The sequence below is a fragment of the Xenia sp. Carnegie-2017 genome, unplaced genomic scaffold (assembly GCF_021976095.1).
Source record: "Xenia sp. Carnegie-2017 unplaced genomic scaffold, XeniaSp_v1 HiC_scaffold_1, whole genome shotgun sequence".
Taxonomy (NCBI): domain Eukaryota; kingdom Metazoa; phylum Cnidaria; class Anthozoa; order Malacalcyonacea; family Xeniidae; genus Xenia; species Xenia sp. Carnegie-2017.
In genome coordinates this window covers 9,548,294-9,574,544 of record NW_025813402.1, presented here as the reverse complement: position 1 = coordinate 9,574,544, position 26,251 = coordinate 9,548,294, and the positions used below count along the sequence as shown (strand labels likewise).

The following is a 26,251-nucleotide window of genomic DNA, read 5'->3' as shown; positions in this document are numbered from 1 at the left end:
AAATTTTATCGCCTTCCTCCTTTCTTTTGTTAACATTGTTTATAAGACGATTGAAAATGCTTCTTTGGAGAGAATCCCGTCTTTTTAAAGTCGTAAATAACATTCTTCTTATCCCGTAGTTTGATCTTGTTCTGAGTAATAATATGTTTGAAGGTAATTTGCACTTGAGATCCCTTTATACGTGGTGGTACATAGCTGATGAATTGCCTTCTACCCACGCGTTCTAATGAAGCCAAGAAACATTCTGTTTATGTGACGTCATTCCTACTGTGCTATAGGTTGTCGCGCATTGACTCATATATTATGAGTACGCGTAATAACACTCGATTGTCTCTTGTTGACAGTTTAAGGAAGACTGTTTTTTATCGCCGAAACCTCCCCTCTCCACGTGAGGAAAAAGTTGGCATTTCGCTGCGTTGGCACAACAACTAGAAGCATTCATTTCAGCTTTCGTACTGTTTTCATCCACAGGTGAACTTGACATAATCTTGGAGTTTGTTTTGGAGTTTCTGGGGCTACTTGCATGTTTAAGTGCACGATTCATTTATTTTCTACACATATAAAAAACTGTTGTGGAAGACGTTTGCAACTGTACACAGTTCCTTCCTTTCTCAGAATGGACACACGCAAGTAAGTGGGAAATTGAAGCAAATGCTATACCTTGTGCCAAAACGTTGTGAAAGAAACAAATCCGAAGCTCCTCTTCACGCGTTGCAAGGACGCGTCAATGTTTTACTATCATGTAGCAAAATATTTCCGGGCCTTTGTCACATGCATAGCAAAGTAATTAAGCGCACTCTTTTCATATTTCCGTGAAATATTTCCATCACGCGTCGAGTGCAAACGTAGACGTACGGACCTGAAAGATTTGAGTCACGGACGACCATTTCCATGCACTGTTTTCACGTGTGATACATTGTTACGTCATTTGCGACGTGCACGCAGACATGAAAGGTCTGTTCTATTTTACTGTTTAAAAAAAAGGGCGAATGGTTTCATTACCATGGGCAGAGTCCCATGGTAATGAAACGATAGTTGAGGAATTTCTTATCGCCATACAGGCACACGCCGTCGCGTGAAGAATACGACGCTCTGCCAATCAAGCCCAAACCGACCTGTGAAAATTTGCGAGGTTTTGATCTGCTTACGCCACATTACTGAATCAACAAAAGTGTCAAATGGCAAAAGTCCCACGAAATGTATTTGTTGTTCAAAATGGTTCATCCATTCAAATTAATCAAAATAAGCAAATACTTGGAATACTTGCAGTTTATTTCGGTGTTTGGCGCCTAGCTGCTTTTGAATTTTAGCATACGCATGTAATTTGGAAAACGAACCTTGATAAAAAATGGTTTATAGAAGAAGCTGCGTGCAGTTGTAAAACCGCAAACACCATGACAAGGACTCGCAATGAAAAACCACTTTCCGTCCTCCAACGCATTTGTTTGTTTCCTCAGTACGCGAGATGTTGACATCACACGGACTTTCGATGGAAACCATAAGTGTGTAATTAACACTTGTTTATTTGTGGGAAAGAGCAAAAGGAGGTTTGATATTTTTTTATTATCGTGTGCGTGCAGCGTTGTTTATAAGGAGTTACTCGTCCTATTTTTGTAAACACGACTGAAAGACAAATAGGTCTTTACCTTCCTGTGCATAAAGAAGTCATGAAAGGTTTTGGTGGAATTTTGTCAATGAAATTTGAACGAAATATATTCCGATCAAACTCACAAAGCCCATGTAATATAGATGATAAAAAAATATTGACTTTCTGAATCTGGGCGAATGGACAAACTTTTCCAAATCGTCATTTGAAGCAGTGTCAAAGCTAAAGCTTGTAGCGTATTTTTCTTGTCTCGCTATTTTATATTTTCTCACTTTTGGGGAGAAACACAAGAACTTCATTCATTGTTCTCGCGAGAAGATGACACTAACTTTATGACATACGAATTTTATGGCTTGCAGACTGAATTTTCGACTCTGGTGTAACGATAGTTATAATATAAATTAACATCTCATTGATTTTTTGGATGATCGATTTCATACTTTTGGTGAGTGTACTGAACTATCGCCTCAAGAACATCACAAAAAATCCATGAATGGCAGAGTAGACCGGTATAGCATAAGTTCGGGCCAATCTGCAAGTTTGGTCATGTTATATCAATTTCAGATCATTGGCATTATTTATTTCTTTATAAAGTAAATGGTTTGAACCCGCGAGTATCGTTACATGTTTGTAAATGTAGATTGTCCAGGTTGGTATAGTCCTGAGAAGGACTGTTTTTGTTGTTGTTGACTCACGTTTCGATAACCTTAGCGGTAGTCATCTTCAGAGTCAAATGAGGAATAAACGTCAGGTTAGCCGTATTATATACGCCAAAGCCAAAGGAAACCGACATTGTAAAAGTAACAAGGAAGCGAATTGTTCAAATTGAAGAGCATCTTGTTAACGTATGGCCATATCAAATGCGAACATAATATCGGAACAATTTAGATCACGAATTTCAATTTCCGAACATTTGATACTTTTATTGTTTTTTCTGTAGGCGATCAAAATATTTGTATGTAGAAGCACACCCCAAGCTTGCATGTCACACAACCTGCGTTTTTCATCGACCGCTTCAACTTCTTAGAGCCTCCCTGAGTTGCCCTGTTGCGAGTTGAAATATGTATATTCCCACACATTTTGAGCACCAGCATGTTGTTTCGGCGTTCTTTAAAAGAAGAAAAGCGAAAAACAAAGGACAATATTAGTGTACAATATACAGTAAGTTTTATTTTAACTGATTATCAACTTTGAGCCTCCATTTTAATCAGCTATTGATGAATGCTGATTCAGGGAGGAGTATGGGGCGCAATTACTATGGATAAAGAATATTACTATACATTATAGTATGAAGGGTGAGTAATATTACTAACAGAGGGATATTACTGAATTACTATGGAGAGTATTACTATAAGTTACCAAGAGCACCATTACTATCAGTCGACCATTTAAGATTTACTTTATCTGATCTGGTATTGTTCAGGGCTAAGTTAACCAGTTAATGTTGAATTGCACGTTTTTGCAGTAATTGAATGACTTCAAAACAAAAGACTCGCCTGTAATGTTCGTCAGACAGGTCGAGTTTTATGATTATGACTTTAATCAACTTTCAGGACTGTATCAAAGTCCATCAGTAGGTACGCCCACCAAAAAATTATCAGAATTAACACAACAAAGATGTCAAATTCTCATTATCCTCTTCCATATCAAATATATACTGACGGGAATGCAAACAGCTGTTTCAATCCCCGCAAACTGTCAAGATTTATTTCAATTCCCTGCGATTCCTCTTAATGTTTCGCCAAAATCCCACAAGACAACGGGTTTATGTCAAATGTTTCTCTCTATTTCATGAAGATGAGTCAAATCATTTAAATGATAAATGACAATCATGTTACTCTCTTTAATTGTTGCCTGCAGAATCTCGATCTCTCGTTTTCCATGACGACAACAGAGGGAAAAGCATCAAATTCATAGAGTAAGCAGTGAGCTCTGTTTAAATGATGGTGTCAGGACTTTCTTCAGGAACAATCCACGTAAAGTGAGTATAAGCAAGCAGTAGGTTTTTAGCTTTGGCAGTAAACATTTCGTTGAAATAAGCTTTCTGCAATGATGTGTACCCTCGTGAATATAAAGGACAAATATCAAATCATTTTACTTTGATAAGAGCTAGTTAGGCTCGCACAGTGATGACATGATTTTCTTCTCCCGTATCATCACGAGATCAGAGGACAATTAACGTGCCACCTCCAACACAGAGAGCAAGCAGCACCGACTGTTTAAGTAATAATGACGATATAAGGACATGCTTGACGAACAATCGCCGTAAATTAAGCGTTCGAACAGTGAGTTTTAGCCTTACAGTGAACTTTTTTATCGAAATAAGCTTTTGGACGATTTCTAATGAGCATATTTACCTTATTTTGTGATTAACTTCTTGCTTTTACAATACATTCTGTTTAACGAATACATTTTTTATTATTCATGGTATTGTTGATATAGCAGGGCGAAAAGTAATGGTGACTGACAAGTCGAAATTTTATCTATAATTGAGGTGTTTAACCTCTCATAGATTAGCACTTCTGATGACGTTCCATAAAAGGTAAAGAAACAGTATTCTTAAAAGAGCATGACGGACAGGTGTTTAATATCGATTTCTCACAAATCAAAGGCATTAACAGTAAAACTGGTGAAACAAAGACATTGTTGAGAATGATGATTGGCTTGACTTCTGCTTTGTATTTTTATTTATACGTGATATTCAAAAGTAGAACTTTACAATTTTTAAAAAATTTTGAAAACGTGTTCTCTTATGGTCATTTTACACTCTTGTTTCCTTTCAGGCTACATAACTGATATTTTCTATGATAATATTGGTTTTTTCTAATTGAAAAAGTGAATTTTAATGAAAAAGGAGAGGGTGTGGAAAAGTGTTGCTCTTTGTAAGAGAGTATGTGTTATACTTGAGGGATGATGTCTGGAGAACATTTTTCGAAAATTTCACCTATAATATCATTATACATATATATTTCATTTAATTTTTTCAGTTTCATCAAAGTGTTCAACACGACCTCCTGATCAAGTTGTCAATCTTTTCAGACTTACGCCATCCTCGGAATATATTAAGATAAAAGATTATTTTGAGGCTCATAATTCGGGTGTAAAGTACGGAAACGGAGTGTACTTTGAAAAAGATGCGTGGTATGCTTTAAGGTACTCTCTTCGTCAGTGTTCTGGATCACGGCCAAAGATGTACATCGCAAAAGTTCTCGTTGGAAAGTACACTAGGGGTAAGGAAGGGCTTAAGGCACCACCATCAAGAAATGATCCTAAAAATCCAGGTTTACTTTATAATTCTGTTTTGGACGACCCCAACAATCCAAAAATGTTCGTCATTTTCCAAGACAACCAATCGTATCCTGAGTATCTTATAACATTAAACAGACAATGAAACAGTTTCAAGAGATTTTTGAGGTGACTTTCATTATGATAAACGTTCTATAATACCCAGTTGTAATGCAAATTTAGCTCTTTTAACTTTGCTCAGAATTCTTAAGATAAACCATTAAATAGAGAATATTTTCAACCATAGGTAGGATTAGTAGGGATTTTATTTAACCCTTTACCGAGCACATTTTACCAATCGCGGCTCATTTTGTTTAGTCACCTTGTTCATCTGCTACAGCCGTGGACAATAAAGCATTATGGCTCCTAAAGTATATAATCGCTGTAGTAAGCTGACACATGTTCTTAAATCATATACAATACAGATAAGAAAATAGAATACTTATTTTAGCTCTAGAGAAGTCAAAGCCTCATGAATTTCATTATATGAATGTAGTGGTGTGCTGTGAACAAGGGTCCAGTTCGTTTCCTCTAAAAATGCGCCCAAAATATATAGCACTTTTTTTTATCGAAAATGTGATTCGTAATAGAGGAGTTCCTGGGCATGCACGCCAAATGTTCAAATTAAGAAGTTCTAAATTGCCATGCATTTTTGCATCACAAATTCAAAATTTGAAGCTCGTGATCCATTTTAGTGCCTCCTAAAAACCAACTGCGAGGAGAAGCAGGCACAAATATTTGGAGCATCAAACTGGCAATTGTGAATACTTCATCCCAAAGCATGTAATAACTGAAAATAACGCTAGCTCTTAGGAAACTCTAACTGAAGAAATTTTGACTTACAGGGTCAATAATAAAATGCTAATTAGGGAGGAGTTGTTCTCATCTTTGTCCAACTGTTTTCTTTTAAAAGTGCAGTCGCTTTTATACCACCTAAAAGGGTACAGTTTCAAATCATTGTTTTCGTTTTGCATATTGTACTGATTCATTATAAAAGATGAACACAAATCGTGAGTGTTCATCAGAAATTGTCAAAATAATTAGCATACGCAAAAGTAGACACAAAGATATACACAAAGTAGGCACAAACATAGACACAAAGTAGACGCAATAGTAGACCAGAAGCGTATTTAGAGGTCAAGCTGGTCGGGCTCAACCCGACCAAAATTTCCTTCAAAACAAAGAATTTGTTCCCTTAAAAATTCAAATTGAATAAGTTTAAATTTCAAAACAGTTTTAATCTTCTTATTGCGGATTTTGAGCGGTTGATAATCCAAATCTTTTAATAACGATTTTGGTTTGTTACGCAATTAACAAAATTTGCCTATAGTTAATAGTTGTGTAGTAACAATCTACTGGTTCCATGCTTTTTGCAACTTAGTCAGGCACTCAAAATTTAGGACTATGGCCCCACCTTACAATATACTTTATAGAAAAAAGTTTCTAATCTAATTGTTTAATAACATCTGAGCATGCTCAAACACGCAGATTGGGAGCATCCAGTTCATCAAGATCTATAGTAACTGGAGCGTCTATCTCAATCACGGTTTTAGATATCGTTGGATGCCAAAAAATGGCGGATTTGTTTCTCTGCCGTTGACATTTACCGAAATTGGCTGCTTTTCCAAAAATTTATCACCTCCCCCCTGAAGAAAGAGCTGACAAAAAGTTTGACATAATTTTTTAAAAGTTAGACACAATTTTAAGTGTCGTCTCTACGAAATGACAACTTTTTTAAATGTCGTCTTCTATAAGATGACGACTTTTTAAATATCGTCTCCAATGAAATGATGACTTTTAAAAAATCAAATTCGGTGATAAAGACACAAAGGTAGACATAAAGGTAGACACAGAGGTAGACATAAGGAAACACAAAGATAGGCAAAGGTAGACACAAAGGGAGACATAAAATTAGACACAAAGGTAGACATAAAGGTAAACTCAAAGATAGGCAAAAAGGTAGACGTAAAGGTAGACATAAAGGTGGACACAAAGGTAGACATAAAGGTAGACATAAAGGTAAACATAAAGATAAACATAAAGGTAGACATAAAGGTAGACAAAAAGTAGACATAAAGATAGACATAAAGGTAGGCATAAAGAAAGAGACAAAGGTTGGCATAAAGGTAGACATATAGGTAGACATAAAAGTAGATATAAAGGTAGACGTAAAGGTTCACCCATGTCTTACGTGTTGAGCCTGGTTCACACGAATGAAATAACAAAACTATAACAAAAATGAAACAAAGGCAATCAACGAAACATGTGAAATGTAGCATTTGTACAAGCGCAAACATAAGGAAAAGAGTAATACATGATTTAAAAAAAGAACAAAAAAAGATTTAAATAAAAATCCCAATTTCTTTGTCTTTGTAAACCTCTAAGGTAAAAGAAATTAGAGTCTCAGAGTTCAAGTTAATGATCAGACACGTGTGCCGTGAACCAAGCACAAGGTTATGTCTAAATAATTAACAACAAAGCCTATAAAAGTACCGCTGAATTCAGACTTGTAAATTAACGGAACAACAGCAAGTGCAATGTCAGAGAGAGTGAGAAATGGAAGTACACAAGAAGAAGAGAAATAATTGATTGACGCTTTCAATATTACTGGAAAACTGACGATAACTTGGGCGATGAACCGGTCGAGAGCAAGCCGAAATATTTACCGATATTTATGAGAGATCGCATGAAGGACGACTATTATGTCAAGTTGGGAAGTGATTCTCAACGAAAATCTACTTTATACTGCAAGCTATCAATGCAGAGTTACAACGACGTCCACCAAGGAACCATTTGTCACTGGATGTACCGCACCATATTCAAGGATATAAAAGGCATGCTGTTTATGTTGAAATTATCGTATCGACTTGTTAGTGTAAAACACCGTCATGACTGTATAAAGTGTTCTCAAAGAACAATTAACTCGCTCCACATGGTCAGAGAAGGATATGAATATAATATTTGAACATTGAGAAGCTATGGCCAAGTACAGGGGATAAACTACCGTAAAATATGCTGCCAAAAAAGACGAAATGTAATCGTTTGTGTACTTGACCATATATACTCAAATATTCACGGCATTGCTGTGCCGAAATGGACAACGTCTATTCGACAATGGTTTTGAGTGATATATTGTATTCTCAACACGTATTGTACAGCTGCTGAAACGAATCTGTACCTGCTAACGATGGTGAAATATCGCACAGAGAACAAAATTATGCAGACATACTTTCTTCGACGTCTCACGAGAGAATAGATCCCATAGTTAGAAACTATATTAATGTATTGCCATTGTGTGGCCAGTCTGACAATAAATGACTGTGTCCTACAACGAAATGCTTTTTTATCTATCTCTAGTGCTGTTGTGAAAATGTCAATGGTTTGAAAGTTGATGCTACAAATGTGTGGTTTGTTTTCTTGATCGTCACTTAACAAAATGATTTTTTTCTTATACTTCAAGGATCTTTTATCCTAAATAGACTAAATTTTCAATTCGTTTCCAACGCCCTCACTGGTCGAGTGTGTAGAGTGAGGTTTCTCAGGTTGTGGTGTGGGGTTCGAATCTTTCGAGGTCAGTCGGTAGTTGTTGGGCTTGGTGTGGTGAGTATAAGACTTGCAATGAAAGAGTACCGTGCATATCAAGGGCACAGTAAGAGTAGATAATAGTGTACTCAAGTTATACAAATTTGTATTCTATTGTTGGTTTTTGGAGAATGGAATGCGACACTTTCAGAAAAAAATTACAAAGAACAAAAAGAAAAGTGGGTCTGTTTCAAAAATTTTACCCTAAAAAAACTAAGTCTTTTGATAAAATTTTTCTATGACTTCCCGAAGGACGTCATTTTTTAATAGTCAGGAAACTGAGGGCAAACCGAACGCCCTTTCACATCCCCTCCTAACCTCAACTTTGCACTCAATCCTCAATCCTCGATCTGCAACCCTTTCATAGGACAAAGTTCTCATTTTGATGAACACATTTAAAGAATTAGTCATTTCATAGTTGAAACTAGTCAATGTAATCAAAGTAATCGAAGGTAGTCATTCACGAATTGCCATGTGATAAATCAGGGAAGTGACAAACAGTCTTTTGTCGTTTTTTCCGATGTAATGGCGTCGAGATCATTTGACTTTATGTTTGAACTAACTGAACAATTTCTTATCATCATATATACGCACCAACCATATTTTTTGACCGTTTTTGTTGGTTGCAGAAAGGCAAAAGTTTAATAATTGGAAACAAGGACTAAGAAACCTATCAAATGACATCTTTTTATGGAATGAGCGACATACAATTTATTTTGACCTTTCTCACACAACTATTATAACTTTGAAACATTTTTTTAAAAAATACGACATAAACGACATTGAAAAGTATTTTTCTCATAGAAGACGACATATACGACACTTGAAAATGTATTTTTATCATAGAAGACGACATAAACGACATTCAAAAATGTATTTTTCTCATAGAAAACGACCTGAACGACATTTGAAAAAGTTGTTACTTTATAAAAGACAACATAAACGATATTTGAAAATCATTTTAATGTAATCGTGTTATCGATTACAATATAATTTATTATTTGGTCGTGTAAGAAATTGATAGTGTTTAATGATCGTAATGTTTTTCAAAGAGTTTGTGAATTTGCAAAGTCAGAGCATAGAGAAATTGCTCAAATAAGTTTCTTACGAAAGAATGTTTTATGTAGTGCGAAGATCATATCTACATTTCATTTCAATTAGGCCGTATTCTGTATCAAGAAAATGTGCTAAAAAATGATTTCTAAATGCCGAAATTCATGACTACATAAAACTCACAGAAAACTACTTATTTTTAATGACTGAATATGATTTAAGTTGTTTGCATCTCTTGAAATTGCAATCTTTGGAGTTTCAGTACTCCAAAGTTTCATAATATTCGTTTAAAGTTTTACCTGTCGCCATCTTCTTTTATTTGTGAAACTGATGACAATATAGCAAAAATTGCGGGTGCACTGTTACATGATAGCAACTACTATCATGTAATATCATTATAAACTACTATTATATTATATTATATTACTAAGCATTCCATATTTTTATATTTTAACTTTAAAATCCATTTTGCAATGTCATTACTAATTAGGACATAATCTAGAAGCTTGCTTGCATGCGCTAGAAGCTTGCTTACATGCGTAAACATATTTTGAAACCGCAACCGAATTTGTTGTTATTGTGGTTAACTATTTAGTGCTGTAACATACTGTATTGCGTATGGGATGTAGGTCACAAAACCACAATACTTCCCATTAGATATTATATATATATGAGTAGTTTACACCACTGAGTACAACCTACGAGAACAACCTACGAGCACAAGCTACGAGGAGATTAACTTAGGAGGCATAGACTACCGAAGTAGTTTGACAAGCTACAATCTACCAGACAACTATCTTGGCATTTATGCCATAACTATCTTTTGGCTTTTGTGCCTTTAATCTATTTGGAAAACTGTTGTGAGTCATTGTTGGACTCACGAACGCTCAAGAATAAAGACTCACGGTTGTACTCAGACAGAGGAGATAAGTTTTATTCATACTTATTGATATTATAATTAAGACACTTATCCACTTTAATATTTACGCGTTGGTTAATAAATTGTTTGAGAAATATAACTGGTTCACACTATCTTTGTTGCGTGTGGAAATAGAACCAAAATTAATAGTTATTCTTTCGGGACCACGCACGTAACATGCGCAATGATCAAAACAGCAAAAAGGCGAGCTTGCGGGGATGTGTAATCCATTTTAAAGGTGAAAATGGGCCATTGACTGATTTTACCGAGACATCTTTGAAAAAAGTTTTACATTGTCACGAGCTTTGGTCACTATACAATGGTGAGCAAAAAGACATCGCTGAAAAGAACAAAATTTGATGAAAAAATTCAGTCCATGAAAAGTCCTTTGGCTGAGTACCGTGGAGAGTTAAAGTACCATAGAAATTGCTAGGCAAAGTTCACCAATGTCGGCCTGATTAGACGGGCTGAAAAAGAATGAGCAAAAAGTTTGAAGCTTCAGCAGCCACTGTCAATGAAAACTATATACAAGAAAATAAGTCGACAGATGTAAATGAGCCTCACACGAAACTGCTACGATCATCCTCGTTTTGTCATGACAGTTCTAAACCTCCGATAAGAACTAAAGCAGTTTTTCCATCAATATGCATAATATGCAAGCAAGAAAAGTCCTTCGTCACTCAATCGGTAAATAATGTAACAAATAAACCAATATGTTACAGGTATTCCAATACCAGTTTTGTAACATCATAATGTTCTGTACTTAATCTACCTACAATATGATTTTACTTTTGTTGTCTTACTGATGGTGAGCAATGTCTAATTTTTCTACAATTTGGTAAAGATCTTTATTTATTGACAAGAGTTCAGCGATAGTTAATGCTTCAAGGTAAATGTAAAATATATTTTTGCTACTATTGTCTTTTTTGCATTTGCTTTGTATTTCTTTCGGTCCTAAGTACACTCTCTTTGCATCTGGCAAGTGTTCGGACGAATGCCTTCCCCCGAATGCAGATAGCATGCTTTTGCACATTAAGAGAGCCAACTACCAAGCAGCCATCTGGAAGAATAGTTTGCAATCGCACATTAATGTTCAACCTCCTGTGAGCCATGGATGGCATATGAAAATGGTCAGTTAGAGATTCTTTGGATGACTGGACCATCTGCTCCAGATACACTTATTGAGTGCGTGACTTGCAAGTGTAAAGCTGGTTGCAAGAATCTTCGATGCTCGTGCGTGAAGTCTGGTTTGCAATGTACTGACATTTGCGGTTGTTCTGACTGCAGTAACTACGCCTCTGAAGATGACGGCCCAATGAAAGAGCCGGATGAGTGCGATGATAGCGATTACGATGATGCCGACGATACACATGAAAACTTCATAAACGATTTCAATGAAATGTTCTATTAAGAATGCACTGCTCAGCAGTGTGTACAGCAGGAGCTAGATGGCGACCAAAGGATTCTGAGTACGCAATCTCATGTGCCAATTTATTATCGTTATATTATTTACAAAAAGATGAAGGACTCCTTCGCAATTCAATTTCAAGAATTGTTTTTCATTTTTAGTCTTTTGTCCATCAAGCAGCTATGGAAGATTAATAGCTAAACATATCATTTCAAATTAACTTAGAAAGATTGACCTTAATCATTATTTAGCACCGTTCTTTTGAATATGAGCCAGCAAATTTAGCGAATTTCACACAAAACAATATGCGGATATAGAAAATAAATGTCGAATTTTTGATGGCTCTAGCTCTCTTGATTGCAAGTTTTCGGGATGTAAACAGGCAGATTTATGTTAAGTGAGTACATATCAGTACATCTATGTTGTTTTTACTTAGTCATGAATTTCTGCATCTCAACCTGAACAATAATCCACCATAGAATACGGCCTAAATAAGTTTCTTGTTGTGAAGTATTTCATTTTTTCCATTCACCAAAATGATTTAACGCAATACCACGATTCTTTACCATTCCATTGTCATTTGAATTATGTCCACATGTTTACATTTTTTATGTCCCTTTTCATTTTTTCTATTTTCCTTTATTCCTTCATTTTTCCCTTCAGTCCTTTGTGTTCATTTTGTTATTGCCCTTTTCCCTACCTCTTTGGTCTACCATTGTGTCGACCTTTATTTTCTTTCTTTTGTCCACTTTTGTGCCTACCTTTATGTCAATATTTATGTCCATCTTCATGTACGTGTCATTGTGTCTATCTTTTTATCCAGCTTTGTACCTTGGTGCCCACCTTGGCGTCACTGCACACCAAGAATATTGACTACCACTTAAGTTGTTAAAAACGTCCGTCAACATCAATATCAACACCAACATCAACAGTCCTTCTCGTGCCCCTACAAACCTGCTCGATCTATATCTACAAACATGTAACGATACTCCCAGGTTGAAACCATTCACTTCATTAAAATAAGAATATGACACTTGTGAATCATAATCTAACGATATTTAATAAGCAAATATGAATAAAAGTGTAATGGGAATAAAGTTTTAAAACTTATCAATGTTCAAAAATAATAACATAAACTACGCAAAATGCCAGTATCAACAGTTTTAATCCTACGATAATTTCGAATACCGACTTCTCCTGTGCTATCAATATCGTGTGCAAAATAAATAGGTAGAATTTTCTCCTCGCGTCGTGGAGACAAGCTGTTCGTTTCGTCCACCTCTCGGGCCAGTTGACGTATCAAGGAACGATTGCAATTGAAATATACCTGCTACACATTTAAAGATTTATCATTGCTATTGATAAACGTAATCAATTTATAGTCAACTTTACAATCTACGAGGTGGCGGCGGTGGTGGAGGTTGCCCTCCTCTAGAAACCGGTGGAGGTGGTGGAGGTTGCCCTCCTCTAGAAACCGGTGGAGGTGGTGGAGGTTGCCCTCCTCTAGAAACCGGTGGAGGTGGTGGAGGTTGTGCTCCTCTAGCAACTGGTGGAGGTGGTGGAGGTTGTGCTCCTCTAGAAACTGGTGGAGGTGGTGGAGGTTGATTTCCTCTTGAAGGTGGGGCGGTGGGGGCGGTGCAGCACTTCTCACTGCACCGGTGGGGTTAGGCGGAGGCGCCCTTTGAACTGCACCTGAAATCGCAGGAGACTGGAGTTGGATAAATTTTTATACACTGCGTGAAACACTCGAATTGTCTCGTCAAACCATCATAAATGTGAAATATTCGTGAAACAAAGACAAGTTTTGTTTATTCAGGTTGAAAATCAGGTTTTCCATCTCTTAACATCAAACACACTTTTGCTAATTTCTTAGAGCTACAAAGACTATCAATTAAAAATATATGTTCAGAGTTCACTTAAAAACCTGACGAAAGACAATTTGAACTGTAAAATTGAAAACACAGACGGCACGCATAGTGCGTCATTGGTTGAGAGCAAAATAAATGTCATTACGGTGCGTCTACACTCTACATCGCTTGCATATTCATACTCAGGGGCGGATTTTCTCTCCGGGGCAGGGTGCACGCCCCTAAATTTCCTAGCATCAAACAAGAAATTTTCTCAGATGGTATTACGTACTGCAGACTGTAATTGTAATAGTATTAGAGGCTAGGAAACTGTACAGTAAAACTGAGTAAAAAGTGTTCAATATTTCAAATTATCGTTTGATTCATTTTACCGCCGCTCCCTCACAATATTCTGTCAAATGTCTGTCCATGTGTGCAGTTTTGAAGTTGTTGCTTTATAAACTGAACAACAGCTCAAATATGAATACCTGTGGCGATGACAAGTTGTTGCTTTATAAAGCAAAAGACGAACACGATCTCTTGTAAAACCAACGAATACTACTAACCTCTATCCTTCCTATTCTTACTGGGATAGGTTTTCGGAAATTCTTTGTAAGGCTCGGGCGGAGGTAAATCTGATTTGAAACTAAATCGCGTCTCAAAATCATCTAAAAATGAAAAAAAAAACGGGCTGGCTCAGAACAAACATGAAAAGCTTGTACTCATACGCCACTTATACATGCAGGGCAGCATCAGCTTAGTTTGCCATAATGCGTTTATCCAGGAAAGAAAAACTGCATAGCTAACAAGCACAATATGTAACAATGGGAAGACTATAAATAATCAAGTTGTGTTGTCCAAAGCTAGCGGCATAGCAAAACATTCGATGATAATACAAAGGAAGCACGTAGCACTTAGTCACGCCGAGCGAGTACAAAAAATGCGACTCTAACTCATGAAAGATGAGTGCAATGTTCCTTTACGCTCTCAAATTTGCTTCTCCTTCAAAAAGCAGTACGATGACCATGCCATTTTTCACGACTTTTCAATAAGGCAAATACCCTAGGCCTGGCCAAGAGTTTAGCAAATTTTCACCAATAAGTTCACGTTGGTGCAGGCAGTAATTTGCGATGTCGTGCCCAATGATTGGTCAAAACATTTTCCATTTCAAGTTCCCCGCAAGAGTTAACGGTCCTTCTCAAACTTCGAAAATCTGTTGGATTTAATAGTTATTTCTCATTTTAATTTGCACGCAAAACAGGCATCATGTAGAAAGACATGACTCTATAAAAATAAGATTATGAACATAAAGGAAAATTTGGAATCAACCAAAAACAGGTAGATGCAAGGTACACGAAGAAAACATGAGTAACCAAATAGGAAAATACAAAAAGACGGTCAAATTATTCGCTTTGCAGACGAAATATGGTTCATTTTACAGAATTTTGCAAGCAAACTCTACAATTATGACAATGGCGTTATAAACTCAACTTATCAGATTAATTTAACAGCAAATCATCTAGTGATGAGCACATACCTGTAGTACTTGAAGTTCTGCCTATTTGTGGTTGAGGACCATTTAAAATGTGATTGTCCGCCGAAGTGTATTTTTTTTTATTTCCAATTGCATTTGAAGACGAAGAAGAAGGTGAAAACTGTGTATTCGAAGGCTGCTGAGGAGCCGATCGTGTAGGTGGAGGAGGTGCGCCTGGTGGTGGTCCTCGAGAAGGTGGTGGTGGAGGCACTACCAATTTCCCAGTAGGCAGAGAGGGATTCCCACTATTACTTCTATTGTTTGATGGGGGCGGTGGGCCAGGAGGTCCACGACCTGGTGGTGGTGGAGGTGGCCCTTGGGCCCTAAATGAAGTGCCTGGTGGAGGTGGAGGAAGTGGTCCTCCACGAGAAGGTGGAGGCGGAGCAGACGATGCAGGAGGGGGAGGAGGTGGTGCAGGAGCCCCTAAATTATTAGATGGTCTGTTTGATGATGGCGGAGGTGGAGGAAGTCCACCACGAGAGGGGGGAGGAGGGGCACCCAATCCTCTTGGTGGAGGGCCACGGTTTGGTGGTGGAGGTGTTGGGCCACGGTTTAATGACGGAGGTGCTGGGCCACGGTTTGGTAGGGAAAGAGTAGGGCCACGGTTTGGCGGTGGAGGCATAGGGCCACGGTTTGGCGGTGGAGGCACAGGGCCACGGTTTGAGTGGAGGCACAGGGCCACGGTTTGGTGGAGGCACAGGGCCACGGTTTGGCGGTGGAGGTGTCGGGCCTCGGTTTGGTGGAGGAGGCGTAGGACCACGATTAAAGGGGGAAGGTGTGGGAGCACGATTAAATGAGGAAGGTGTAGGGGCACGGTTAAATGGGGTAGATGTAGGGGCAGATGGTCCTCTACTAGGTGGCGGGGGTGGAGCAGAATGCAATCGTGGTGGAACAGGTGATCGCGTTGGTGGCGCAGTTGAAGTACGACTAGGAGTGGGTGGACCGCTACCTCTTACAGAAGGCCTAGCATTAGAAGGCGTGAAATTTCGATTAGGTGGTGGCGAAGGACCACGAGGACTTTCATTTCTGTTAATTGGTGGCGGCGGTGGAAAATTAGCCGCACTATGGTTGCTGGATGACCCAACATTTCTTCCAGGAGGTGGGGGAGGAGGGCCCATGCTAGGAGACGGTGGTAGAGCATCAACCACAGATCTCTTGCTACCAGGTGGAGCCCTACCAGGAGGCGGTGGTGGACCTGCACTTCCGCTACTCGCATTTGGTGCGGGAGTTGTTTTGGAAGGAGTGGTGGGTCGCGACCCTGGTGGTCTTAATGCTGCTCCTAGAAATTGAAAGATAATTGATATCAATTTTCATCGTAGTACTTAACGAGACGTTCGTTACCAAGAGTGTATTACCACGATTTGCCAAGCATGAATTATAAATAAACGGTTCCTCAACGAATCAAGATATTTGCTCAACAAATTATGCACGACAGACTGATATGAAAACTGTTTGCAACAAATTTATTAGCTGTGGACTAAATCGCACTCAAAGGCGCAAGCAGTTAGATAGCAAAATTTACCGAGGTAGCTATGCATTTAGAAATGTTCAAGCTGTAGTTAGGTGTGTTCGGGACATAAAATTATGGCAAGCGATGTGTTTAAAAAGTTGACAAAACGTTGTGTGGTGATTCTAAACGCGAAAACACAGTTTTTTAAATATTCAGGGTTACAGCATCATTTATATGACAAAACGCATTCTTAACCTTTGAATGTCTAATTATATGTAGCTACGTCTTTGCACCTGAAGACATACAGGAAAGGATGTCCAAATGAAAATGTTTAAAAATAATAAAATATTTTTCTGATACACAAATTCAAATGTGAAAATTCCATCGACTGTAAAATCGACAATAAACACAAAATGCTCTAAAAGTGCTCGTGACAACTTTAAATACGAGGTAAGAAGATAAATCCTGATTATTTTGGCAAAATAGATGAACAAAAACGAAACCATTCACATGAAAAACGGCGATAAGCAGATAAGCAAACGAGATTAAAATGGATTGAAAACACGCCGTTTTATCACCGAAACACAAACGGACTGAATAGCTCGATCTTTATCAACAGTTTTATTTCCAACTATAATGCTCTCGACGCTACTTGTCTTGTATTTAACGAAGTAGAAAATATTACAAATACGCTATCGAAACCCGCGTGATAAAATTAAACATTCAGAATTGAGAATCATGTAGAGGCAGCGAAAATGAAATTTCTTGCACTGTCTGGTTTTATATTTTAACTTCGACTTCGTACAACTTCGTACAACTTCGTACATATCAAAACAATGCAACAAAAAAATACTAAATAATTATACGGGTTATGCATCTATAAAATTTGTAGCAACATGTACATAACGATATAAAACATTAAAAATCCTCATTTGACACAAAATAGAAACATAAGTAATGTATAGCCTGGCCTGCGTGTAGTCTTTACGGAGGGGGGAGAGAAAATAGGATGAGTGTCACCCTCATTTTGCACTCCCTTCACTTAGAGACTGCATGCTGGCCATGTATGGCGTATGGTTTATGTTTTGGAACTTGCCCCACCACATATATATATCACTAATTGGTAAATCAATTCATAATGCATTATCATGTAAGTCTGGCAACTGTTTTATGATGTCTTGAAGGTGCACTGAAAAAATCTAGCATGAAAAGCTGGTTCTCCTGCAAATATGCACACAAAATTACAACTCAAATTACCTATACGACTAAAGTATAAAAAATTCAGAGGCATTTTGCGAATACCCGGTTCAGTGAATCATTTATGCAGTAAATTATTTTATTAAGAAAAGTGAAATACTGGTTTTAACATAAAAACAACTTAAATTACTGCTCTTTTGTCTTACTTTAAGATGCCTTGTGCAACAGAGTAGAGAAATGTATGAATATTGATCAAAAAAAAATACTTGTTACCAAGTAAGCAGGAACAAACAAAATTTTCTGCATATTCAGCATAGCCATTAACTGTAATCCAAACCATTTATTTAATATTTTCATTTTCAGTATAAAAATTTTACCTCCTGCTCCACCTCTTGAACCAGCAGGTCGTAATTTCGGCATACCACCTGCAAACAGACCACCGAGACCACCAGCACCAGCAGGAGAGCCACCTCCAGAGGGACCTTTGCCCCCACCACCACCTTTAGCTACAATAATCAAAAACAAAGACAGTGATTCATTCAGGTCAAAAGCAATGTCAATTGAAATCTTCCACCACTCTAACCTATTGAATTATATACGTAAACAACAGTCAAAGGAATAGTATTTGAGGTTATTAACCTTGCTTTTGAATATAAAGAGCAAGCAGTATGTATCGGAGATAAGTGCAGAAAACCCTTTCTCAATCCCAATGAACCAGCAATGAGAAAATACTGCGTTATCTCATGACTGGATAAAATATGTCAAAAACTTTGTTTTGCACTTTATGAAGGAGTAAACAGGCATTCTAGATACTTAAACGCTTTTTCCTTCAACATTTGTTCATCATAAATAAAATATGGACGTATAGCAAAGAGTCAGAAGTTGTAAACAAGAATACGTAACTGTATTTCATGTAAACACGGAATAAACAAACAATGAAGGTAACTAAACAATAGCTGATGATAAAAATGAATAATTTAATTCAAAATGATCAAATGGCATTAATTAAAATGAACTTACAATCAACAACTGGGGCACTTCGATCATTGGTAACAGTTTTCTTTAATCTTGCTCCTTTGTGGATTTGACTTAACAGAGCTCCTCGATTTTTATTACTGGGTGGTGGTGCTGATCCAGATTTTTTCGAAGGAGCTGCAGGAGGAGGAGGAGGTCCTGGAGGGGGTGGAGGAGGTGGAGGCATTTCTCCTTATATACAGATTTTTTGAATGTTTTCTTATTTTTTCTAAAACTCATTTAAAACAAGTAATCATTAATGCAAAAAATTAGCTGAAAGATGAAAAGTTAAACCTTCCCTCCTGTCATGTCATGCAACTTTTCAGGCATACAGTCAGGCAACGTTATACTTAATGTACATTATAATGAGAGAACGCAAGTGTGTTGTGATTAATCTTAGATTTGAGCTAACAATAATAGAATGAAAACAACAAGACACTTAAATTTGGATGTATGATGTATTTGATTGAGAAACAATATGCAGTTGACTCTCATTTGTGGAAGCTCACTTCAACTACTTTGATTCTTAGCATGCTTTCAGACAAAATACTTCCTGGTTCACTAATTTCAGCAATATTTCAAGCAAATCAAACACTTTCATTTCAGTAAATCTAAGATGAAAATGATTTATAAAAAGTCATCCTCGCCCTCAGAGAAATTCTCGAGTTCAAGAAATCATTAGAAGTCAAAAAGTGAATTCTACCAAAATTCAATTATACGTTAGCTGTGCAATACTTAACAAAATTCTATCACCTATAGGAGCAATATAAATAATCATGGAATGGATAACAATATAAAAGACAAAAATGCCAAACATTCGTAGCTGGTTAGTGTCTCTTGGTTTTATCTTATGATGTGATGTGTCACGTATTGGGAACGGTACAAACAAATAATATAAAATAAATCAGATAATTCTCAAGGACTTATTTGGACACATTTCCCTTTGTTTGATCATCAATGTTTATTCATCAAAACACCTTGTACGTACATTAACATAAAATGCCAATGCTGTAAATACAAGTTCCGTGTATTAACTAATATAAAGACATTTAATCTGTTAAGTACGCAAGAAGCAATAAATAAAACAACATTAACAAGGAAGATATTCAGCCAATCCCATAAGAGGGCAAATTTCACTACCGAGAGGTGCTACCTTAAGCAGGCTTGGAAATATTAAACCTTTTATGTACGAGTACAATTCTGAACGTAACTGGGAAAAAAGTGCAACAGTCAATGTTGAAATTGCATAGGCATAGAGAGTACAAAATACAAACTTTTATCAACAGTAAGAGCCGTCATTGTACTCATCAAAAATCATCATAACGAAGAAGTAGTTTGGCCGGATTGCGACAAAACTATCATGAGAATATCCACCTGTGATTATTGGCATAATTCCGTATCGTTTCCTGGGTATGATTTAACACAGTGTAAAGCAACTTATCAACTCAAGAAGAGAAATAAATAGCATACCCAAATGTTTATCCAACTTTTGAAAAGGAACCCATGCCACATTTACAGAGTCATTCCATTGCAATGTCAAATAATCATGCATATGTTTACGCGAACATTTAATTCGATCAAAACACGATGCACTTCCTTGCCTCTATTCAATATGGCAGCTATGAAGATTGAAGACATTCACCTTCTCGTATGGGTGTATAACAAATCAGCCAATGGGCTTTCGTTAAGTTATGACGTCACAATCAGCCGGATTTGAGCGCGTTGACGCACAGTAGAATGCTCATATTTCTGTTTCTATTATCTATTATTACATTGATTTACATAGAGAAAATTTTTTAAATTCCTTGATCATTCTTGCAGATATATCTACCACAAATGAAATACTGAAAAGTTAAACGAAAAAATTTAAACATATTATGTATTAAACATTTTCGGGAATATAACAAATTTGAGTAACGGAGCACAAGTATTGGTGTATTGGTCCATGATGGCTCGGTGACATTTGTTCAAAAACAAGGACAGATAAAGTTTGACAAATATAAACTCGCATCTGAACTAAGAGCAACTTATTGCCAGTGGGGTAGCTGGAGGGAGCATACCTTCTGGCTATTACAGACCCCCATTTTGAGATATTTCAAAAATTTGAAGGAAAATGGAGGGTTTTAGGGGTGTGCAATGATTCCAAACAATTTCAAATAGCCATATAACCCTGTGAACGGGCACATAACAAAGTCATCACTTTTTTCTGTTGGTTTGTGTTGAGTCAATAGAAAATACAAACATATAGACTGGCTAAAAACAAAAATTTCCGCTAATACAAAGCCGTCGCTAGAACGTTGATTGAATGGAGGGGAGAGGGCTATTCATGTAATCAGTTGTCACCTGTCTTTCAGTTCCTTTCAGCAAACTCGCTTTCTTGGAAGAGATGGATGGCTTTGGCATTGAAGAGATTATGTTATATAAAGTACGACAACTGGGGGCAAAGTATGTAATATATTCGCGGGCGCATATAACACACGTGCTAACTTTGTTGTAAATTTAATATGACTTTTTTGGCACGTGGTTAAGTTGTCGATCGATGCTGCTTGACTTGCTTTTGCATCATTTACTTGCAAGTTCACAAAGTACAAACCAATTTACGTACAAGTTCACTTACTGAAAGTACGCACGTTTAAGTTTTGAAGTTATTTACACAGCACGCTTCTCGAGGAGCTAGTTATTTGATTAATTTTTAGCGTGAAGAAACGGAAGAGCTTGAATTGGTTCGAAACTTAGAAGGTGAATAACCGTGAATTCAAAACTAAAATTGACCAAGATTGGCTTAACTCACTCGCCCCTCGCCATTCGATCAACGAATGCGCAAATTAAATGAAAATCATTAAAATTGCAATGTTTGGTTTTCGTAATCCCAGAACTCATGAAGCATTTTGCAAAATCTGTGGCAACAGCAAGAGGACAAAATGTTTAATGTAACAAATTTCTTTAATAAAAAAACCTATCCTAATTGTTTTGTTTATTTCCAAGTATATTATTACTATCAAGTTAATGGCATGTATTCATACCATAACAATCTTTTATCAAGCCTTCACCCGTTGGCAACAATTTCATGAACCACAATCGACTAGAATCGAAGTGATCATCCTAAAATGAGGTAATGCAATCCAACAAATCATAACTTATCTTGGATTTGACTAACTGTGTCCATTAGGCAATACTCAAAATTGAACGATCATTCTTGAATCTTGCATAAATAATCACTTCTCTTCAATGAGCAATCAATGAAGTAATGATCTCAAATTTTATTCCAAGTGGAGCTTTTGCAGATATTAATATGTATATGCACACAATTTTTCATTCGTAGAGGATTTTCCAATGGACGGTCTCATCTTGGGAGCAGTATGCGATGACATTGCTTCTAGCATTTGCTTGACAAATATTGAAACTTGAGAGAGTATTGCTGTCCATTGCATGTCTAAATTTTCTTTTATTTTGATTTGATTTTTGCAGTAACAATCAGAATATTGAAATGCCGAACAGGTAATGATCTTTCTTGAATTAATATGCTTGGTATTGAATTGATGTGAAATGACTGATAAACCATACTTAGCAAAAATGAACCATGTTTGTAGATGTAGATCGTCCAGTTTAGTAGAATGCTGAGAAGGACTGTTGTTGTTATTGACAGATATTTCAAAAATCTTAGTGTTTGTCATAATGGTGTCGAAAGGTCAGTCAACAACAACAACAGGAACGATACTCCCAGGTTCAAATCATTTACTTTAGAAATGATCTAATTAACTTTTCCTATCAAGTAAACAGTGCTTATCTATTAAACACACTCCTCTTTAGAACATGAATTTCTTTTTTAGAGGCCTTTTTCTGACAACCTTTTACAACCCCCATCCCCCAACTTATTACTGTTATAAAAATATTATTATATCAATGTAGTAAATTGTTGATTGGGCTAAAAAACCAAGTATTTAGTCTAAGTTTTGTTCTCATTTGTTCAAACTAAAGTAGTAAAATTGATTTAAACGAAGCATCTATTTAACTCCGCCTAGAGAATCCTCCTGGGGATTTAATAAACTCCTGGATGTTTATCCAGGCATTTATTTTAGATCATTTTCTGTATATACTTCTTCATATTTTTGCGTTAACAGTCACACAACTGATGACACCATGACCAACGCAAAAAGTGAACGTAAAAAGCACAAGAAAAGAAAACATCAAGGCGAAGAGAAATGCCATCAAGGCGAAGGAAAAATTGTCGAGTTCGACAACGAAGCGAAAATTACAAAAAATAAAAAACACAAAAAGCGTAAGGAGGAAAGTGGCGTTTTAGAGAATTCGATTATTGATACGAATCCGCCTGAAGGTGTGAAAATGCCAGACGGTAACGAAACGAGTGAAATGGTAAATAAAGCCACTGATGACGGTGCGGGAAGAGGAAGCAAAGAGCTCCAGAAAGTTGAATCAGTTCACCCCAGTAATAGAGAGAGTACATGTACGGACATTGCTGATGAAGCCGGCAAAGGAAAAAAGCACAAAAAACGTAAAAAGAAAGAAGTTCATGAAGACGGCGAAGATTTGTCCTATTTAGACGAGGATGTCTCTCAGACCAGACCAATGGGTGGTAGTACACAGATCGCGGATCAGAAGAATGATGATGAAACTACTGCTGAAAACAAGATTTCCAAACATAATGTTGTTGAAGCGGTAGCAGCTGTGAAAAAGGAAAAAAGGAAACGTGAAAAGGAAGAACTACACGACAAGTTGAATGTCGACAATGATTTCCTCACTAAGAGCAGAGCCAAAATCGAGGAAACCAAGATTGTTGATAATGACGATGAAATGACGAATGAAAGTGGAAGAATTGAATGCGCGGAGGCTTTGAAAGATACCAAGGAGGCAGGACCTGAGAAAAAAGGAAAGAAACACAAGAAACGTAAAAAGGAAGAACTTGATGATGAAGGCAAACAAATCTCCAGTGTTGGTCATGATTTCTCAATCAAGAACAGTACAACAATTGATGAAACAAAGAGTTTTGATTATGGCGAAGAAATGGGGGATGAAATGGAAAGAATTAAATGCGAAGAGGATTTTAAAGATGCCGAGGACGCAGGAGCTGCGAAAAAAGGAAAGAAGCACAAGAAAAGTAAAAAGGAAGAACTTGATGATGAAGGCAGACAAATCTCGAAGTTTGATGATGAGTTATTAACGAAAAACAGTACAAAAATCGATGGAACGACGATTGTTAATAAGGATGAAAAAGCGGGAAATGATGTGGGAAAAATTGAATGCGAAGGGGCTTTGAAAAATGCTGATGAGACAGGAGCGGTGAAAAGAGGAAAGAAGCACAAGAAAAGCAAAAAGGAAGACCTTCGTAAAACCAAGGACATTTCAACCGTCGAAAACGATGTTAAGATGTCTGACGGTAACGGGGAAGTGAATAAGGAAACGAGCGATAAAGTTGAATGCGAGGTGGCTTCAGAACATGTTGATGACGCCGTGAAAAAGAGGAAAAAGCACAAAAAACGTAAACAAGGAGATGGCGGCGAAGCCAAGGAAACGTCGAATAAGGAAAAGGATTTCTCCGCAACAAGAAGTCCAACCGCAGATGTTACAAAGATGTCTGACCATAATATAGAAGATGTTGATGATGCTGTGGTTGTGAAAAACAAAAAAAGGCACAGGAAAAGTAAACATGGAGATGATGTTGATGCAAAGGAAACGTTGATTAACGAAAATTACGTAGAACGTTCGACTCCTGATGACGTAAAGATCTCTGAACATAATGTGGAAGAGAAAAAGGAGGCGAGCGGTGAAAATGTACTCGAGAAAGAATCCAAACATGATGATGATGCTGTGGTTGTGAAAAAGAAGAATAAACACAAGAAACGCAAGAAGGAAGATGTTTGTGAAGCAAAAGAAAAGTCGAACGTCGAAAATATGTCAAATGAAAAGGTAGGATGAATTGTCTTGTGACCGACGTGCATGATGGGAAGTTCAGTAGGTTTGTCTTCATGACGAAGCTGGTGTTGACATGTTTGCGGCTTTGTTTTGCAGGTTAATGATGAAGATACGATCGCCAATCAATGGGAAAGCGCCGAATTTTCCACGCCTGATATGAAAGAGAAATTCCTTCGTTTGATGGGTGCACACAAGACGACCTCGCGAAATAAAGAGAAAAACAGCCATTCCACCATGGCAATGAACAAACAACAAGAAAAGACGTTTGCCTCTTCCCTCGAAAAGCAATTTCTCGATGCTAGGCAAATGACTAGAGGCACTGGTTTGGGTTTCACCAATTCGTAGGCCTTGAGAATATGGTTGAAAATTAATTATCTGTTGTGTTTTGTTAATATTTTTGCATTGACCGCGATTCTGCTCAATATTTGGCGCAATGAAATAAATTTCAGATTTTTGTTTGTAAAATATGTTTACTTTCATCAAAGTGATAATTTTGGAGTTGTTTTCAATACATAGCCTACGTTATAGACCATACCGCTTAGGGTCTGTGTGAGTTTTTGCATAAATGAATTGCGTTCATATACGAAATTTATTCACTTTTCAATTTCAAAACGCCGTTTTCAAAAGGTGCGTGATGTTGAATAAAATGAAACATACTTCATTCCTTCTTTAATTTGTATAACGCATTTGATTTTTGCAAAAGCTCACACGGAAGTGACCTATGCGGGGGTAGTGACCTATCGGCTCATGTAAAGTTCGACGTTTGAAGCAAGCCTTAGATTTGCCATCACGACAAAGTCTCCGTTTTATTATCATAAAGGTTCAAATATAGTAGAAACAATGCGAGCTAAAATAACCTTTGTCGCAGTATATGGAATGAACAGTACAGAGCCACTTCAGAGGCAGCGCGTCGTTTTAAAAGTGGGGAGACCAAATATAAATTTATGGTCAATGTCAACCATTGAGCCATAATACATGGAACGCTACCTGTAATACAAAAGCCTAGTAGTTTTTTGAAGCCAAATTTTACACCCAGGCACGCGAGATTACACCCAGACACGCGTGTGTAGTCAATCAATTTTCACTCCGCGAGAGAATCTCAAACACTTCACACGCGTAAGTTTTGGCTTCAATTATTTGCTTCAGGTAGCGTTCCATGTATTTTAGTTCAATGTCTACACACTGACCACAGACCAAAATTGGTTACCCCAGTCTCCCCAGTTGAGCAACCCTGCACTTCGCAGGGCCTCCATTTGTTGCAAGCTTTTACTGTACACTTCATTCGATTCATGGCTGTGGTTAGCAAATGACTGACGGGCACGATGATAATCACACAACATATGCGAGAAACAAAAAAATTAACGAATTACCCATTATTACTGTGAAGTTCTACTTGATCGCTTAAATATATGCAGAAAAGTTTAC

The 26,251-nt window shown here is 37.2% G+C and overlaps 3 protein-coding genes and 1 long non-coding RNA gene across 6 annotated transcripts; 3 read left to right on the top strand and 1 right to left on the bottom strand.

Moving 5' to 3' along the window:
- The first annotated feature begins 2,894 nt into the window (after positions 1-2,894).
- Positions 2,895-4,997, top strand: LOC124438728 (protein mono-ADP-ribosyltransferase PARP15-like). Its single transcript, XM_046988931.1, has 2 exons — positions 2,895-2,901; positions 4,594-4,997. Exons 1-2 carry the CDS (start codon positions 2,895-2,897, stop codon positions 4,995-4,997), a joined length of 411 nt encoding a protein of 136 aa, XP_046844887.1.
- Positions 4,998-7,644: 2,647 nt separating this feature from the next.
- LOC124435462 lies at positions 7,645-11,367 on the top strand. Its single transcript, XR_006945157.1, has 3 exons — positions 7,645-7,656; positions 8,926-8,928; positions 11,106-11,367. It is a non-coding gene; the product is annotated as an uncharacterized LOC124435462 (long non-coding RNA).
- A 1,874-nt stretch (positions 11,368-13,241) lies between these two features.
- Positions 13,242-20,576, bottom strand: LOC124434515 (WAS/WASL-interacting protein family member 1-like). Its single transcript, XM_046984752.1, is given in 8 exon segments — positions 13,242-13,331; positions 13,334-13,545; positions 14,267-14,368; positions 15,238-15,778; positions 15,780-16,513; positions 18,259-18,387; positions 18,902-19,124; positions 20,366-20,576. Coding segments are annotated over 7 exon segments (1,989 nt in total). The 5' UTR covers positions 19,083-19,124; positions 20,366-20,576.
- Positions 20,577-21,419: 843 nt separating this feature from the next.
- On the top strand, positions 21,420-25,291 carry LOC124442581 (lysine-rich nucleolar protein 1-like). Of its 3 annotated transcripts, XM_046996461.1 has the most exons (6): positions 21,420-21,517; positions 21,592-21,634; positions 21,939-22,007; positions 22,364-22,393; positions 23,017-24,820; positions 24,923-25,291. In XM_046996461.1, the coding sequence occupies exons 3-6, from the start codon at positions 22,003-22,005 to the stop codon at positions 25,169-25,171; spliced, it is 2,088 nt and encodes a 695-aa protein (XP_046852417.1). In that variant the 5' UTR covers positions 21,420-21,517; positions 21,592-21,634; positions 21,939-22,002; the 3' UTR covers positions 25,172-25,291. The 3 variants fall into 3 exon arrangements, with proteins under 3 accessions (XP_046852417.1, XP_046858585.1, XP_046864464.1); XM_047002629.1 differs by having other exon boundaries at positions 21,420-21,634; positions 22,218-22,393; XM_047008508.1 differs by lacking the exon at positions 22,364-22,393 and having other exon boundaries at positions 21,420-21,634.
- Positions 25,292-26,251: the final 960 nt, after the last annotated feature.

What these genes read in the sequence shown, in the direction of transcription:
- LOC124442581 (XM_046996461.1), top strand. An exon ending in AATATTGAAATGCCGAACAG is followed by an intron (nt 22,394 to 23,016) that starts GTAATGATCTTT and finishes TTGCGTTAACAG; the next exon opens with TCACACAACTGATGACACCA. An exon ending in AAAATATGTCAAATGAAAAG is followed by an intron (nt 24,821 to 24,922) that starts GTAGGATGAATT and finishes TTTGTTTTGCAG; the next exon opens with GTTAATGATGAAGATACGAT.